The sequence below is a fragment of the Sitophilus oryzae genome, unplaced genomic scaffold (genome assembly GCF_002938485.1).
Source record: "Sitophilus oryzae breed Bouriz unplaced genomic scaffold, Soryzae_2.0 scaffold_179_pilon_pilon, whole genome shotgun sequence".
In the NCBI taxonomy this organism is placed as follows: Eukaryota; Metazoa; Arthropoda; class Insecta; order Coleoptera; family Curculionidae; genus Sitophilus; species Sitophilus oryzae.
In genome coordinates, this window is record NW_022146501.1 from 3319084 (window position 1) to 3332496 (window position 13413).

The 13413-nt window shown below is 34.0% G+C and overlaps 1 protein-coding gene across 1 annotated transcript in view; it reads left to right on the top strand.

Annotated features, from left to right (window-relative positions):
* Nucleotides 1-13413, top strand: part of LOC115882842 — a 142410-nt gene that overhangs the window by 88805 nt on the left and 40192 nt on the right. The window contains exons 6-9 of the mRNA XM_030901091.1: nt 162-364; nt 1990-2136; nt 2955-3164; nt 11649-11913. Coding sequence (XP_030756951.1) covers nt 162-364; nt 1990-2136; nt 2955-3164; nt 11649-11913 — 825 coding nt within the window. The remainder of the gene's footprint in view (nt 1-161; nt 365-1989; nt 2137-2954; nt 3165-11648; nt 11914-13413) is intronic.

A 13413-nucleotide genomic window follows, 5' to 3' on the forward strand; every position in this document is an offset into this window, starting at 1 on the left:
GATATGATTGATAAATATCGGAATATGTTTTGCGATTACCGTATATTATAAATAATTTAATGTGTACTTATTTAACAAATTATTATCTTACACAACTTGCACACACAATTTCTGCACAACTTGTTAGTTCATGACTAACATTTCTTTATTAATTTTTCCAGGTTATCGAAGGATCCTATCGTTTGCTTCCTCAATCCGAAGGTCGATTGGGTAACGTGCTGATCTCCAATGAATTCGTGGACAGCGACTTTCAGGTGACCTGTCACCGGCAAGTCAGCGACATGGGCGAGAACAGCCAGGAAGGGTGCGGCAGTGTCACTGAGGAGATATTGAGCTTGGATGGCATAGATAACGATCTAAAAAGGTAACTAAATAGGTTAAAAAACAACAAAACTGCTTATATTGGTTAATGTTTAAAGCATATATTTTGAATAAAAAGATGCTAACCATGTATAGTTCATATCAAATAAATTTTTAGCCACGTGATTAAGCTTGACGGGCACTAGTGTTGCCCACTTTTACATGTTTTTGTTTAATCTAAATATTTTAGGAAAGAAAAATTAATTAATTATAAATATATAAACTGTTATTATTTACATTAACAAAACTCACTTTCTTAACAGCACTTAAGGGACATAAAGGGCCATTACTACTGCTTTCCCGTTCAAAATATTCTAATAAAGTTGCGATGAGTTTTTTACGGCTATTAAGCTATCTTGTACACTTCGCACTATATAAAAGAGATTCTAAAAAGAACAATGTTCGACTGCAAGGTCTGCTAGTAAAAAATTTTAAGCTTAAAGTATCACGACACAATTCATTCATTTTTTTTTAAAGTGTCAAAACGAATAATAATGGGCGCGTTCAGGGACGGTCAGCGGCTGAGTGGCTGAGTAAGCGGTTTCCGTAAACGGTCTCTTTTTACATGCCAAAACAGTCAGTTCCCTGAACGCGCACAATGTTTTTACAGATATTTTTTACAGCACAGCTACTACCTGAATCCCCAGTGGGAAATTTAAATTCCAGTTAGACAGCCGGGCGCCGAATATGTTCATGGTTGGCAACAATGAATTAAAAATCGCGCCCTCGATTACGTAACTAAAAGTTTAATTGATATCGAATATATTCATGCATTAGAGATGGAAGCGACATCATGAACTTCCATGTTTGACAGTTTTATTTGACGTTTCAATTGACGTACATGAATTTGATTTATTTATTTATTTGAAGATTTCAAGATACAGATAATGTGTCTTCCAGTAAATATAATAGTATCAAAACATGCACAAGGGGATTAAAAAATACACAATTATTTAAAAATATAGGCTTTAATCAAAGATTATGAAATAAAACATTGTAAGTCATTTGTCTGCATCAATGTATGTCTGCAGTCATTTGTCTGTAAGTCAACTCATACTGTAAAAAGTTGATTTATCAGACTTATTACGTAAATTTCTATTAAAGAGATTGTTTAACATGATAAATAATTCTCATAATGCAGCAGTTTTATTCTGAAAGATTAGAATTGAATTATTTCGTGCATAATTCGTAGAACTATGAGACTCAATTCTTTTTGCTACCGTATGATCGAGAAGAAAACGGCGTCAAAGATAGCTGGGAAATCGATGGTCTTTTACTAAAAATTGACATAAAACTTGTCAAAAATTAACACTAATTATATAATGATTAAAAAAGGATAGAATATTTCCAGACACAAATCTATTTGAAAAAAATATTTTTTCTGGAATTCATTTTTACTCAATATAAAATAAATTACAACTTTCATAAGTCCAACTGGCAGTAGCGCCATTAAAAAATAAAGAAGAGTACGGGCCATATAAATGATGTCTAGGGTTTGACCTCGCCAAAATTATAATCGATTTTTATTCCCCAGCCTTCTTTGACGCCGTTTTCTTTATAATAAAACTACACCTTTTTTTAGCATTGTAAAGTAGGGAAGTATGTTCTAATTATTCTATTTCTTTCTAGGTCAAGTAATAAAGCCATATTAAGCGAGCAGCAGAAACATGCAGACGAGAACTTATTCCTTAGATACCTGGAGCTGGATCCGACCGAGGGCCCCGACGCCATTCCAGCGGCTATGCAGAGAAAAGCCACTGGAAATAAATTCGGGAGGTTAGTACGGATATTTAAATTTACAGTTTCGGAAGAATTTCGACGCAATGGCGCTAGAAAGAATGGAAAGAAATAGTGTTGTTTACGTAATAAATCAATCTGAACTGTTAAATTTACATAAGCTATAGTATATTTCCAAAAAAATCTATAGTATATTGTTTTATTAGGAGTAAAAATGACACCTTTCGTGGCGAGAGAGCACGTTTGGTTATTTTTTTTAAACGCGGCAAATAATTTTTTTAAAACGTTCCAAATAATATAAAAAGATTTAAATCATACCTTGTATGTAATTATATATCGAGAAACTATGGTTACGCTCGTTGAATTTGACCCCCTGCCCTGGTGAGTTTGTCGACACTTTTTTAGCATAAAATTATGTTATAATTAGGTAACCTAAAAATATCATTCGAATCGCTAGAGGAGCTTAGAAGCAAATTATAATAAACTGGAAAAAAGTAGACTCCTCAGCTACGAAACAAAGCAGAATCAGATCTATGCTGATATAAAAATGTTCATGTTTTTTTAAACAACCTGTATAACTATAGCGGTTATAGATTATTTAATAAAGAAATTCTACAGTATTTTATTTTATGATTCTGTGAACTGAGGAATATCGGATTGTGTGTAATTATATCGCACCTAAGCTAAAGTTAATCCTTATTAAGTCTGACATGAAGCCAACTAGTATATTGCGGTGCAAATGCGATTAGCGTTCATGATTTAAGTTTTACAAAAAAGTTTTTTTGTACAGATTGTCCCATTTCTTTTCTTTTTTTTTAAATATTTTCTCATTTTTCTTTTTTTTTTTTTGATTCCAGGACACCGTTCACGCAGACCAAGCGTCTGGTCAGGCCTCCCAAGTCCGGCTTCGGCTTCTCGGTGGTGTGGACCCACCCTCCGAGAATCGAAAGGGTGGAAAAGGGACTGCCCGCTGACCGGGCGGGCATCCTGCCAGGAGACTACATCATTTTCGTGGATAAGAATAACGTGGTCATGATGCCCGAGATCGATATCCTTAATCTCATTAGGTGAGGATTAATCATAATATTTTCAGTGTAAAGCCAAGCTTTTTACAAGCTTTTCTGTACAGGATAAACCAACTATAGTTCCTATCAAATAAACTTTTAGTCATGTGATTAACCTTCCCCGGCACAGCGTTGCTTTTACATATTTTCTTTTAATCAAAACATTTTAGGAAACAAAAATAAATTATTTTTTAATATATAAACAGTTATTATTTACATCAACAAAACTCACCTGCTGAACAGCACTTATGGAACATAAATTCCCGTTCAAAATATTCTAATAAAGTTGCGATGAGTTTTTTACGGCTGTTAAGCTATCTTGTACACTTCGCATTAAAAGAGGTTCTAGAAAGAACAATGTGCGATCGCAACGTCTGCTTTTTAAACATTTTTAAGCTTAAAGTATCACAGCACTATCTATTTAAACCAAAAACTCGTAATACAAAACTAAAGTGTCAAACCGAATGACAATGTCAGGAAATAAATAAATAAATGTGGCAACTTGACATTTTTTACAGCAGAGCTACCACCTGAATCTCCAGCGGGAAATTTAAATTCCAGTTATTCAGACCGGTGCCGAATATATTCATGGTTGGCAACAACGAATTTAAAAATTGCGCCCGATATTAAGTAACTAAAACTTTTAATTGGTATCAAACACTAAACAGAAGGAAAAAATTAATCGGCAAGCCCTCAACAAACTCGTAACCGTATACACCAATGTACACTGTTGTAGACATTCACACTCACACACAACAACCACACCTACATCAGTGTACACTAGTGTAACTGCCTTCCAGCATCATCAGTATGGTAAGGAATCAGCAAGCGATGACAACGATCCCAAAAAATATAAACCAGGAAGCAAACGACGCACGAGGTACCGTCTGTAACCTAGTAGATGAAAAAAAAAACAGATGATGAAAACAAAAGGAGCAAACGGGAGCCTAAGACCCCAATTTGCAGCCAAGAACTAAAGTCGCCCAGGATTGTGGGCTTCGTCTAGCACAGCTGCGGAGGCAGCCAACAGCAACCCGCCACAATACCCTTAACCGAGGTCATCACAAAATAAAAATTGAAATAGTGAGAGGAATATATAAAAACAGAAGGAAAAAATTAATTGTGTATTACCAGTCATAAGTCATGACTGGTAGTCGAATCCGTCAAGTGGCAATGGGCAGGACACCTGTCAAGAAGAACGAACAGTAGATGGACCACAAGAATTACAGCATGGTACCCAGAACAGAAGACTGAACCTGAAATGGGACCATGATATTAGGAAATTAGCAGTGATAACTTGGACCGACATAGCCAACAAGACACAGCAATGGGCCCAACTACAAAGAGAGTATCTAATTATGTTAATCTATTTATCTATTCAGCCTCTTCGGTCCATCGTTGGACACAGGCCTCCCCCAATCTCTTCCACTCTTCCCTCTCTGTCGCCGTGCTCATCCATCTTGTGCGTGCATGTTTCCTCAGATCGTCCGCCCATTTCATTTGGGATCTTCCTCTACTTCTTCTATTCTCCCAGGGCCTCCAGTTTACGATGCATTTGTTCCATCGATCATCCTTCTGCCTGACATTGTGACCGGCAAACTTCCATTTCAATTTTGCTACTTCACTTCTAACATCCCTTAGGAAAAACTAAAGTAAGGGATGTTAGAACTATGCTAATAGTCTACACCATAATTGGAAATGGTTGAATAAGCTGAAAATGATGATGATGATGATGAAATGCTCAGAAAAGCCCTCTAATACATGAATATAATCAGACTTCTTCCTTGGTTCAAAGTCGTATACAAATATGCCTAACCAACCAAGAATATTTTAATTATATAAGGTTTAAAAAATAAAAATATCTTTATAGAACTAGCAAATGGCATTGATTTAATTTCAGTTTAGAAAAAATTATTAAATTAAAAGCGCAAATAAATAAATCAATACAGACCAAAGCGAATAAAAACCAATTAAGGTTGGAATTGAATTCAATGAAATTTCATTAGGAATTAATAAAATCTCTCGTTGATTAACAAAATCACCGTTGTTACGGCATAACGATAATTCGTTTTGAATTATCTAACGATAATTCGTTTTGAATTATCAAGAAATCTAATAATAAATAATTTAATTTTCTAATAATGAGGCCAATTTCTTTTATTTAATAGAAAACGCCGTGGAAAAAATTTAGCAGAATTTTAAAGTCCTCGGAAGAGATTAATTAGGATGATTATTATTTATGAGTGAATAGAAAATAAACAAAAGTAATATTTAATTATCAGAATTTATATTTATATTAACTTCATTAATTTACACAATTTAACTGAAATTAATTTATACATATAAGCAATAGCAAATCAATTTTTAGTTACGTCATCGAGGGCACGATTATTAAATACATTGTTGCCAAGCATGGACATATTCGGTGCCGGGCTGACTAATTGGAATTTAAATTTCTCGCTGGCGATTCAAGTGGTAGCTTTGATGTAAAAAATGTCAAGTTGCCACTAGTGATGGGCATTACGATTATTTTTAGTGAGTCGAATCACACGATTCAATTTCCCATATTGAATTGACTCCTACGATTCGTTCATTTGAACAAACCACATACACAATTTACGTTTCATAAAAACGAGAATCGTAACTGGCACTACCGGCGATAATTTGATCGGACAATTACTTAAGGTACCAAAAAAGAAATATACTTACACTTCTTTCATTTGTTTTTTAACACTTTGTGACACTAGCGTAATTGAATTGATCATTTTACAAATTATTATTTAATAATATTAAATTATCAACACATTTTTTCCATCCAGTTCATTTCCATTGGTTTGGAAATGAACATCGATGACATTGCCCATATAATTTTACATATAAAATGACAGCGATTTTTATTTTACAACCATTGCTGACGCCGTTTTTTTTATCATATTGAGCTGAGGCCAACAATATTTATTTGGAGTTGCATAAAAATACGATTTCGTCTTTTAGTCCGACATTCAATGGTTTATAGTCGGTAATACTATTTTAACAAAAATATTAACGTAAAAATTAAATATCTTACAGATACACCCGTACTAAGTACAGTATAAATAAGTTTTTTTCTTGTAAATAACATTCTTATCGTTTGCATTTTATGCGCATGATGTTTGTTTAGGGCTTTTGTTCAAGTCTACATATTGGTGCTTGACTCTGTGCCTATATCACCGCCGCGCCGTAGAAACGAACGATTGCATTGTGATCCGATTCAATTTTCACGATTCTTTTTTACGTCTCATCGTTCAAATCTTATGGATCCATGCTGGCCACGATTCAATTGAACGAACCGTATTGTAAGCAATAAATCAATTCTCACGACTCTTTGAACGAACGATCGCATTATGATCCGATTCAATTCTCACGATTCTTTTTTACGGCTCATCGTTCAAATCTTATGAATCCGTGCCGGCCACGATTGAGTGAACCGTATTGCAAGCAATGAATCAATTCTCACGACTCTTATGAATCCGTGCTGGCTACGATTCAATTGAACGAACCGCCCATACAGCACATCAAATCACATTTACGATGTGTTTACATTATTAGATGTAGACACAGGGTGACACAATTCCCCCGATGTAAATATGCTACGTTTACACATTGTAGTTCAACACGTATGCACAAAGGTTAAACGTCCGCCTCACAATGTAGCCACAGTATAGCATTTACGTATACACAAAGTAAGGGATACACAGTGTGCCGTAGGATATACAGTGCTTGTGTATTACGTTTAAACTATGTTTACACATTGCAGTTGTGACTACCGCGTGTATACGTATGTATTTTGCTTAGTATATACATCTTGTGCTAGATAAAACTACTTCTTATGAACGAATTTAGGAAGTAATACAAGTTTTGATGCCTAACTTTTCGTTCTTTTTAAGAAATATTTATTCAATGATACCAATTATATCTTTTTAGAACGAAAATTAGGAAGGCAAAACTTACGTATTTTCCAAAAGTATCTCGATCGTAAGTTCAAGAGAAGTAGCCTTAAAATTGTTCCATTTTTGTTTTGTATTAAATGTACCATTTTTCTTCCATCAAATGGATTAAATGGTTAAAAAATAAGATTCTTATATTTCTTTATATCATGGAACGCAATAGCGCAAATAACACAATAATAATAATTATTTACACTGCAGGGATCAGGAGCAAGAAAACACTGTAAAAGAACAGAATATATATCAAAATGTATTAAAAATATAAGTTAACATAAGTTAATATAGATAACCTAGTATAACAACATACTAAAATGGTAAACACTGGTATATCACCACGATTTGGTGGACTTCGTTTAGTCATTTTTTTCTCCTCTTTTCCTTCCAAGCAGTTGGTTTATTAGCATACTCATCCATCGAGCACTCTGTTGGACTTTGTATTTTATTTCCAGATTAACAATCTCACCCTTAAATTTTATATGAAACTGATTATTGAATATTAAACACATCTGTATATTGATCCATAACAACTTATCGAATATCAGTGTAAGAAGTTCTTTGAAGTGTTTAAATCTTTCATTCTCTTGTCCATTTAGATTTTTATTATTTCCAAATTAAAAAAAATTATATTGCAGAGCTAACTCAGCTAACCTCGTTATCATTATAGGAGAATATTTGGAGTTTTCATTCATTGGAGTCAAAATTTGGTAAATTGGGTATTGAGTAAGAGAAGAGTCGCTGCTATAATATTAATAATACTCTTAGGAAGGTGTAACAAGGTAATTAAAAACTTGTACTTACCTTAAAATCTCTTTTAAACTACACACAAACAGAACATTTATATAGAGCTTCCGAATTATAAAACAATAATGGCTGCTAACACATACCACTCCTAGAAAGGAGAAAGGAGAGAGGACACATAAGATACACTTGGTCGGTGTATCTACGCTGAGGCTATCCGCGCATGCGCACACCTTCATTTCATGCTAGAATGTAGACACAACAGTACACTATTACAAAGTGTCTATATAGATATTTATATTATGTGTATACGTCACATTTTTACAAGGTGTGTACTATAGGCACAACTATGATACGAAGTATCACACATACGTATGACTTATACATTGTATGTCTCATATACCGACGTCAGATTTCATCATTTTAATAATTATTTGTTACGTTACAAAAAACTCTTTAGAATCTTGAGTGCATACGGTATACAACTAATAAACACTGTATCACACAATTCTATCAATATAAACCTGCGTGTAACTCATATGTATATGTTAGAACTAGATGAACACTTAGGTTCACTTTAACATATGTTATTTCTCATGTGTCTCCCTTGTAGAAACGTAATTTCATTTGGACGTGCTATATGGGCGTATTCTAAGCACTGAATCGAATCACACGATTCATTTTTAATACTCGTTCAAATGAACGACTCGTCCAATCTTTGCCCACCCTAGTTTTGTATTATCAGTTTTTGGTTTAAGTGAATTGTGTTGTGATACCTCTAATTGCTTAAAATGTTTTGCTAGCAGACCTTACAGTCAAAAATTGTTCTTTACAGAACCGCTTTTTGTACACTTCGTACAAAAAAATTTGAGCGCAAAAGTATAGAAATGGGTACTTTCGAAGATGCGTTGGTTAAGTAGAGCTGTAGCATCATAGAAACTAAAATATTCAACAAAGTAACTGAGAGATTAATTCAGCCGCAACCGTAAAATGGAGACACGGGCTTCTGCATATTATCAAAGACCATTCTAACAAAATATAATACAGAAACGATTAAATTTATTCTAATATCGATAATATACCAGAACGAAGCACAAAGAGCAATCATTCTCAAACCATATTAGAGGAGACGAAGTATATTATTAAAAATAAATAATATAGGTGATGAAAATGATTGGGCGGATTTGCGTGAAACTATTCGGAAGTTCGCACTGGTGAATAATTCAATTTAGGGCCTTGCAGGGCACGAAAAGGCAATTTTTGGCGAACCTAACCTGTTTACTACGCGACTTTCTGGAAAATGATAGATTACTTTTGTCGTCATCGCGCTTTGACACTTGACGAAGGAAGTAATTAAGTTATTTCTGGAAGGAAATGACGGTTTTAAGCGGATTTGAAAGTTAAACCGCAAAAACGTGAAGATTTCATCAAATTATTCGTTCTTTTTTCTATGTCAGAGGGCTAGATGAATGTAAATTAAAAAGTTTTGAATATTATACCGGGTGCGTCTCAAAAGTGGCTCACCCCTATAACTTTTTTATTTTTTAGGTAAAAAAAAAACGAGGTTTGGTATGTTAGTATATTACATAAATTAGGACTGAATGACGTATTCAATTGTTTTTGGTTACTTCCTGTTTCACTGGAAATTACTACAACTTTTGATTTTTAAATGACACCCTCGGTATTTTTTTACATTATTCCATAGAAAATGACCTAAAATAAGGAGGTATATATGTCAACTGTTGACATTTTCGCTTAAAACAAAATTGCATTTTAAATTTCAATTTAGAACGCCGTTGCTGTGTTAAAAACACTAACTTTTAATCAAGGAGCCTCGGAAAAACAGATTTTATCGTCTAATGTTGTTAGTGTCTTATCCTGGTCAGTTAAAAAATAGGGGTGAGCCATTTTTGAGGCGCACCCGGTATAGAGGGTCCGGTAATAGTGCCTCGGGCATCTGTAGCTTCTATAATAAAAAAGTTAGAAATTTTGTTTATACGCAAACCTAAAGTACGTATTCGCCTCTTCCCGCGCTTCAGCTGACAGTTATGACGTCATTGTAGCCCTTGTCAAAGCCTTCGTGGCCTTGTCATTATAGTGTGTATTATTAGTTGCCTATGGTAAACTTATAAAAATAACAGCTGAGAAATTTTGAGTTAATTATTTTGTTAATTTTAAATATGAAAAAGGTGTCTTTAAAGTTTTTCGAGCTATAGAGTGTATAAATACGTTCATTTTGTGTTGTAGATTGTGACAAAGTGCATACTAAGTGCCCACGATTTTGTTTATTAATTATTTTAAAGCAAAATATGGAAGTACTCTAAAAAGAATGCTTGCAAAAGGTGATGCTGGGAACTGCTGTTCTTAAAAATGCATTATCCGAGCATTTAATACGATTTATACAGTTAATTTTCTATACTGCATACATATAAGGTGTTTAAATAAATAAACTAAATAATGAACGTTTTGCATTCGGTAACCAATAATGCACGTGTGTGTATTATTGGTTGCCGGATAAGGACTAATAACCATGACAAGGGCTACAATGACGTCACAAAGCGAGTAGTTTTCGCGTGCACCTGGCGGACACTTTTGGCTGAATGAGCAGTCCTATTAGGTTAACTGTTCTTGGTCTATACCTACTTCGCTATAAATATCGTAATCTTAAAACATACAGGGTGTTTAAAATTCTACACCAAACTTTCTGAAATATAAAATAATTTTTCTTGTTTTTTTTTTAAATGGAACATCCTGTATATTATTTTTTATTAAATGGAGAATTAAAAAGAAAATTTTTTGTATTTAAAGCAGTTATTTCAAAATTTTTAACGGTTTTGCAGATACTCGCGTTATTATTTCATATGGCTTTTTCAACGGTACCTAAAATACCGTATGATCGAATAAAAACAGCGTCCAGTTGGCTTGGAAATGACGATCGATGACATTTCCCATATAAATTTACATATGAAATGACAGCGATCTTCATTTCATAGCCATCGCTGACGCCGTTTTTATTCGATCATACGGTACAAGAGAAAAATCATTGGGTGGCTTTGATAAAAATTTACTGTGGAAAATGCCATTTGAAATATAAAATAGTGAATATCTGTGAAACCGTCAAAATTTTTGAAATAGTTTAAATACAAGTAATGTTCAATTCTTAATTTTTCATCTATTAAACAATAATATACAAGGTGATTATTGGTGAACATTTAAAAAAACCAAGAAAAATTATTTTAAATTTTAGAAAGTTTGGCGTAGAATTTTGAACATCTTTTGAATCTATTTTTTTTAAAAGGTTGAAAAACATATATTTTTTATTTACTTATTAATATCTCTGAAACTATTGAAACATATTTACCCATATCTTAGGATTATGAAAAGCGATCTAAAAGGAAGCCAAAAATGCAATAATATACAGGGTGTTCCACTAAAAAAATCATCTTGATCCCCTCACACTTTTTTGAGCCATCCTAGAGAAGTTAAAATATTTTCCTGTAATATATTCCTAGTACATATTTTAGGCTGGCATTTAAACAAAATTCCCAGGTTTTTATTCTAGGAGCTACAGATGCCCGACGCACTATTGCCGGACCCTGTATAATTATTTTAAATAGAACTCTATGCATATTATTTACCTAATCTAAACACTATTATGATTATAAAAAATACTCAAAATACGCTTCCATTTTGACTCACACAATTAAATTGGATTAAAAATACCAATCTGACATAATAAAATTGACATTTTCTTTTGTTCCAGATCCTACGGCAGTCAATTAACCCTGGAAATATTCCGGAGGAACCCTTCGCGCAACGGATCCGTGCCTAGTATGCTCCAAAAATCCACCACCCTGATCGCGCCCAGTTCTCTTCGAACTGACAGCAACGTCAACATACCGAGCAGCACCGCGACGACGGTCGCTTTTCAGCCTCGTAGGCCTTCGACAGTGTGCTCGACGAATACGGCCTCGGTCGACTATCGTAGGCGGAAACTGAACCTCCCCCAGGTCACCTTCAGTTCGGAGGTTGGTGACGGCCTCATAGTGTAATTTTGATGAAGAGGTTGAATGTGTGAAAGAAGTGATTTAATTTTGAGATAAAAACGGATATGCTTTTTGTTATAGTAACCTTTTTGCTGCTAATACACACTCGAAGACGAAATTTCAGACAAAAATTTAAGTCAGATTGAGAACTTTATAACATTTAACATTAAACAGCCTCTACACTATGCAGAGAACACAGAGAAGCAGGTGAAGGTCTCCCACTTCGGTTTGCCTCGACCTACTTTCGATTCTTAAAAGTGCCAGGAAACTACTCGTGAGGAGGGTGTGGGGGGATTTTTTGGCGTTTCCTGTTGCCTCGTTCAATTTTATTTCATTTTGAGTTATTTCCAAAACGTGGCGGTATCTGTACCCGAGGCAAAGGACTTTTTTTTCATAAATCTCAGTGAAATAAGTAAATCTAGACGTTTCTAAAATAGCTGTTGTTACGATGATATTTCGTTAATTACATCTCGTTTTATGTTGATATATATTCCACAAGATTAATATTTGAACACGCGTTTAAGTAGATATATAGTAGATATTTAAGAGCGTATAGTAGATATTTAAGAACAAAATTTTTCACTCAATCTGCAGGAATAGAATTACAATATATTTATTATTCAATTTCATTGAAGCGGATTCTCACCACTCGTGTACTTGAAAAACATTTGTAACTGGTATACAGGGTATACACGGTGCGTTGGACATCTATACAGAATTTCAGAAGTTATTTATTATAGGAGCTACGTCGCATTCCCGCCGAACCCTGTATGCCAATAAGAAATACTTGCCATGTACACGAGTCGTCAGAGTCCGCCTTTAAAATGAATTAGTATACCGTGCTGGCAACAGTTACTTTTGGGTCGGCATTTACATGTGTGGAAGTAAATCGCATAGGGATCTTATTAAGTCGGAGTGAGAGAAATGCGACCGACCGATGCGACGCGCGACGTGTGCTGTTGCGGCGTTGCCGATACGCCTTCCCCTATCAAGTAAAGTAAAATCACGATCGCAAACCGTTTATTTTTAAAAGACTTTTTTTTTCAAGAGATAACTAGATAAAATCATTAGACATGTTTCTGAGCATCTCAAATGGAATTATAAGGATATCGTTAGGGTGTCATTTTTTTTATAACGAGAAAAAGTCAGAAATCGCGATAATTTAAAAACTCAACTTTTTAACACATAACAGGCCATAACTCAAGAACCACTTTAGATATTGAAACTTTTTTTTATTTTCAACATCGGATATTTTACAATATGTTTACATAAGAAAAATTCGATAAGGTTGTTTTTTTCTATTCAAAAATTGTAAACAATCCATCCATTTACTTTTAGAACATAGCAATTTTCAGCAATCGTGTAATTTTTTTATTGATAAAGATTTTCACATACTGTCTACAAATAAAATACAGCAGAAATATTAACAAAGTTCTTGAAAAAACTACAATCTATTATTTCTAATAGATTTCGAGGTATTGA